We start from the raw sequence: 5,090 nt of genomic DNA on the forward strand, positions 1-5,090 counted from the left end.
CTTGGCAACAACAGTAACAGCTGCGGAATGATTGCTCTTCGTACAGAACAACCTCGGTGATATCAAGTTGCCCCGTCAAATTTCCGCCTTTGTATCCGATGTTGAGACGAATGAGGTTGCATCTAATGGCATCTGCTCTAACGAAGTGGCCGTCACAGGTTTCATGGGCCAGAGGGAAGGCGAGGATGGGGTAGTTCTCAGGTACTACCCACGCAAGAAGGCCGAAAGTCCGCCAAAGGAGGCATACTGGATTCACAGGGACATCCAAAAAAGGCGGCAATCGTGTCTAATAGACATAAAATTAACTGCCAGCAACGTTGGAGGTGGAGACACCGAGCATGTCCAAAGGTACTTCAAAGGGGCCGGCGATTCTTTTCTACACTACACTTCACCACACGACATCGCTGTCGATCTTGGGTTAGTACATTACGACCCAGAGAAGTCAGGAGCTTGTCTCGGTACACTCTGGTACGCGGTGCGGTGCGGATGAGGCAGTCTTCAGGTGACATGGATATGTCCTCTACTGTTGCTACTGGCCCCGTAACCCCTGTACATACGAAAATTCGAGAATGGGGCCGGCAAACAACCAGGACGTGCTAATCCCAAGAAAGTGAGTGGCATAGGACGGGTGTGACAGCGGGTCCCAGCTCATCCTAGTAAGTTGGACACCGCTTTACCAGCTGTAAGATCCATGGACCTCTCTCTATTAATCAAAGGTGGTCCTCGCAGATTGTCCCAGAAGCCAGGAAGACGGTTGTCTTTCTCGGCGACCTGGTCACTGTCTAGCGGGACGTGCCATCACAGACCAACACCTCATCAGGCCGCCAAAGACCGCAGACAATACGGCCTAACCATCAACCACTGGTGCTGAGGTTCAAGCTTCCTATGGCACGCTCACCGCCATCCTTTTGCAACCGAGAGAGCGTACCGATGCTTGTTGTTGACAGAAGAGCATCACACCAACCGCCTAGCCAGAGCATAGGGCCTAACACCTATCGACACCCACACCCACACCCACACATATCCGTACATCCACACATACATCACGTAAGTACCCCCGCTGCAACCCTCCAGCTTTCAGGCAATGGGAAGCTCTTCAGCAAACACGGCCCCCCTCCATCCCTTGTTTCCTGCTTACCCACCCCCCTCCCCTGTCGTGAGTAGGAACCATTGCTTGAAGGAGGGGTTGCAAGGACGATCCTCACTCGTCGCACGCGGAGCTATAATCGAACTGTGACAATTTTCAAGTCCCAGGGATCCGGTCATCGGCTTGAGCTTTGAGCAGCCGCGGGAGGTGGGAAGTCAAGTTGGGCTAGAGAGGCATCACAACCCGTTCCTTGCTGGGTTTCGCGACACTCGCCAACTGTACTTGCTGAGCTCTCCCGAAAACATGGGCTCGGGTTCTTATCTTTGTGGTTGGGTTCACTAGCGACCTGGCCCTGGGGCGAATAGAGGAAGGAAATGGCTGAAGTACGAAGCGGTTACAAGTTCGACGTAGTCCAGTTGTCTCGTACGACAAGCAGGCTGAATGTCCTTATGCTGCTCGGCTTGTCTGGCCTTGGGCAGGCTGGGGCCATATATGCGGCCAACAATGACCAAAGGCGGAGTCAATGGTCTGACACTTGCACACAGATTGACAAAGGCCTGCACTCCTGCTAGTGTAGTAATCCCGCCTCAGGCCCGTATCTTGCGACGGAAATACATGGAGAGATCCAAGCAAAAACATTCATTTCTATCATGTAGCGTATGCATGCCTGCTTCTTGCAACTTTAGGCCCCCACCACACCACTCCAGAGACTGTTAGGGAGAACAACTGCGTCGGATGGCTGCACGATACGCACAGGACTTACAGGGTCTGCAAAATATAGGTACGGGCATGGCTCTGGCTGGTGGGTTTGTGTTGATGCGTCCTGACACGTCGACGTATTCGAGTGCGTGCTAATTGAAGTTTTAATTACCTCACTCCTTTGCGATCTTCTTTTCTCAAGGTTCCGTCTCACCCTGGACTAGCTACTCGAGAGACCGGTCGTGGCTGTTTCCAAACCAAGCTTCAGCAGGCTCAGCCAAGCAAGCTTCTGAAAAGGATTTGATGAGGGTTGGAAGAAGAAACTGACGCTGGTCCCCATTTCCACGACGAACCCTCGACGGGCCGCTTTGCAGCTTCGGGACTAACACCAGAGGGAGAGAATCGGCGAGACCGGGTTGTTGCCGGCTCGGACAGTGGAGTTTCGGGGGAGGGTGCGATGACGCGAGCCACAAAACTCTCCTGGTTCCAGCTATTTGGGAACCGAGGGGCGAGCGTCGACAACGCTTCCTTGTCGCGGAGATCACAATCCTGGTGCTTGGGAACACTGCGCCTGTTCACAGCGGCCACGTACTCGCTGCACCCTGCAACCCTTGCACCAACGGGTTCAGATGCATTGCATGGCGGACGGGTAAGGAAAGCAACGGGAGACACCTTGAGACGACGGCACGCCAGTTTCTGCTGGTAGCCAAACACCCCGCCCGGGGTACTATCAATCACAATCCCAGCCATCCCTTGACGTCAGAACAAAAGACACGGAGAACTTGCCCGTCATTTACATAGCCTGTCCAAGCCAGCGGCAGTCTCACCAAAGTTGCAGGCAGACATCCGCGTGGGGCCTTGCCATCACCGGCTGGGAAACACGAGCTGTCTGGAGGCTACCCCGAGAGTGGGTAACAGCAGGTCTTAAATTACTACAAGTCAGACCGAGTGAAGGGTAACGCGCGGTGCAATGCTGCGCAATAGGCAACAGGCATCCGGCATCCGGCCAACAACATGCATATATGGCTTGCTTGGTATAGGAGCCATGGGCCAAACGGCTACAGAATAGGGACCCGGAGCAGAGGCCACAATCCACATCTCAGTAACTATAACGAAGTCTTCTCTGGTGTCCACAGGCTTGACAGAATTTGGAATCCATATTTGAGGCGATGGCGCAACATAATCTTATAAATCAAGGAGCGAGGCAAGCAACTACTGTCAGAGGTCATGCACGTCAGAGGGGAGCATTCGACCTGTCTCTCCTTAGCATCGCTACTGGGTGTAATCGACCCGGACGACTCAACAAGACCAGGAATCAATCACATTCGGTTTCCCAACTTGCGGCCGCTGAACGCAGTCTCGTCTGCACAGGTGCGGGCCGTGCATCTACGCATTCCACAATCTATTTACCCGACATGAAGGAAATTGGGCCAGCTTCTCCCTCTTCCAACGGCATTGCTTCTCCCCGTGTAGAGAGGGGGGAGAAGATGAGTTGGCGGTCGATGAGGAGTCACATTCAGTTCCGCCAGCAGGGGACCCTGGTCATCAAGTACCCTGCTGGTTCTTCCCTCTTCACCTTCCTTTTGAACAGAACCGCACTCTCGGGTTCCCTAGGACGGGAGGCTGGGGCATAATCGTCTCCTTTATCGGTGTCAACCGCAGCCCCCCTTCTGACCCCTGTTCATGCTTACAGAAGACAGGTTGCCGCATCACCCCGAGGTCGAGATGTCAAAGATACTTAGCTGTGGCCCCCTATTGTTGGACTAGGAGCGGCGTTGCCTGCCGTATAAGACCAAATCGCCCACCAGCTCCATTTCATACGGCTTGGTCAATCTGCTTCACAGGGGTAGCATGGTGAAGGCTTCTAGAAGGCCATGCTCTTGCGAGTGGTTGTCATCCAGAAGGGCGTGGAGCGCATTACCGGGCTCTACAAGCCTGCGAGTCCTTTCCATATGGTACGGTGCGGCTGCTCGGCTATACTGCGGTCATGGACACATGAATCGACCTTTCCTCATTCATCCCCATCCACCATCTACCGACAATACGGGATATGGACATGGCCGATGCCCCCCCCCCCCCCTCCCTTTCCTAATACTATCCCATGCGCACAGATTGCGGGCATGACAGACAACTTTACACTCAGTCCGGGAATTCAGCGCTTGTCCCCAGCCGACTCGCCGCAACCATGTTCCAATTTTGTAAACTGCGAGCCCCGAATACTGGCTGGCTGCCGCTGATTGATGAGCTCGGGACGAAGATGAGCTTTTTCGACAACGAAAATGGAATACGGGGCCGAGAGGATGTACGGTGACCGCAACTATCGACGTCCAACAGCGCTGTGTGACCCGAGCAGTCACTTTTTCAGCCCCTCCTTTCTAATATTATGTATGCTCAAAGGATGAATCGTCATTATTATTGGCCTTGGACGCTTTCCACTCCTATATGGATACTCTATAAGGAATAACGCATGCCGGGTTGGCATTGTACCCCTGACCCGGATGAGCGCGGGCGAGTAGGAATATCCTTGCCCAATTCGAAAGGGGACCTTTTCTCAGGTTCGCCGAAAGGGGTTTTTTTTTTTTTGTTGCATGCAATCCTTTCCAAACCCCCGAGAAGAAAAAGGAAGCATGGAAAAGGAAGAAGAAAAGAAAACGCAGAACGCCCTCCCCCTCCCTACTCGTCGGTGACACAGGCCCCCTATTATTTGCTTTTTGGTATTATTTTGATCTTTGTTTCTGAATTCTCTCTCCTTATCCTTCGTATCAATGTTCCTCCCCCCTCACTTCCGCGCAGGCGGGGTGGCGGGTCTGCATATCTTGGACCCACGGGCTTATTCTCTTCTGTGTCTTCCTCAACATGTCTTTGGCATGCCATGCCGTGTCTCGCCCTCAGACTCGTCGTCTGCCTCGTGCCCGAGTCCCCCGCCCTCTGTCGTTGTACAAAGCTAGTGAATCGGTGACGGAAAATGCAACACATGGCCGAGGAACGCCACCAACACCTCCGCAATGATGATGCCATGATCGTTCTGACGCGCAGCGAGTCAACTATCCTGCGCAATATTTGTAACTGACCCAACAAGACTCACGGCTTCCCGATTCGCAATTGGCGGAATGACCACCCAAGGACGCAAGTGAAGGAGGGGGAAGAAGAGAGAACAAACAGCAAACACACAGAATAGCCCCCCCAGTTCCCTTGCATCCATAGCAGGCGGAGCGAAAACCCCTCCAACCGATAACCCGGCCTCCTAATTCCTCTTGAGCTCCGTTCCGTCCCCGTATGTTTTGCGCAATGCAAGTCGAGTGGA

At 53.6% G+C, this 5,090-nt stretch overlaps 1 protein-coding gene across 1 annotated transcript; it reads right to left on the reverse strand.

The window, feature by feature from the left end:
• Window positions 1-2,059: 2,059 nt before the first annotated feature.
• On the reverse strand, window positions 2,060-2,536 carry CH63R_04597 (uncharacterized protein; the record flags this gene model as incomplete). The annotated part of the gene is made up of 1 exon (XM_018299572.1): window positions 2,060-2,536. The coding sequence occupies one exon, from the start codon at window positions 2,534-2,536 to the stop codon at window positions 2,060-2,062; it is 477 nt and encodes a 158-aa protein (XP_018160818.1).
• Between the last annotated feature and the right edge of the window lie 2,554 nt (window positions 2,537-5,090).

The sequence above is a fragment of the Colletotrichum higginsianum genome, chromosome 3 (assembly GCF_001672515.1).
Source record: "Colletotrichum higginsianum IMI 349063 chromosome 3, whole genome shotgun sequence".
Lineage (NCBI taxonomy): Eukaryota > Fungi > Ascomycota > Sordariomycetes > Glomerellales > Glomerellaceae > Colletotrichum > Colletotrichum higginsianum.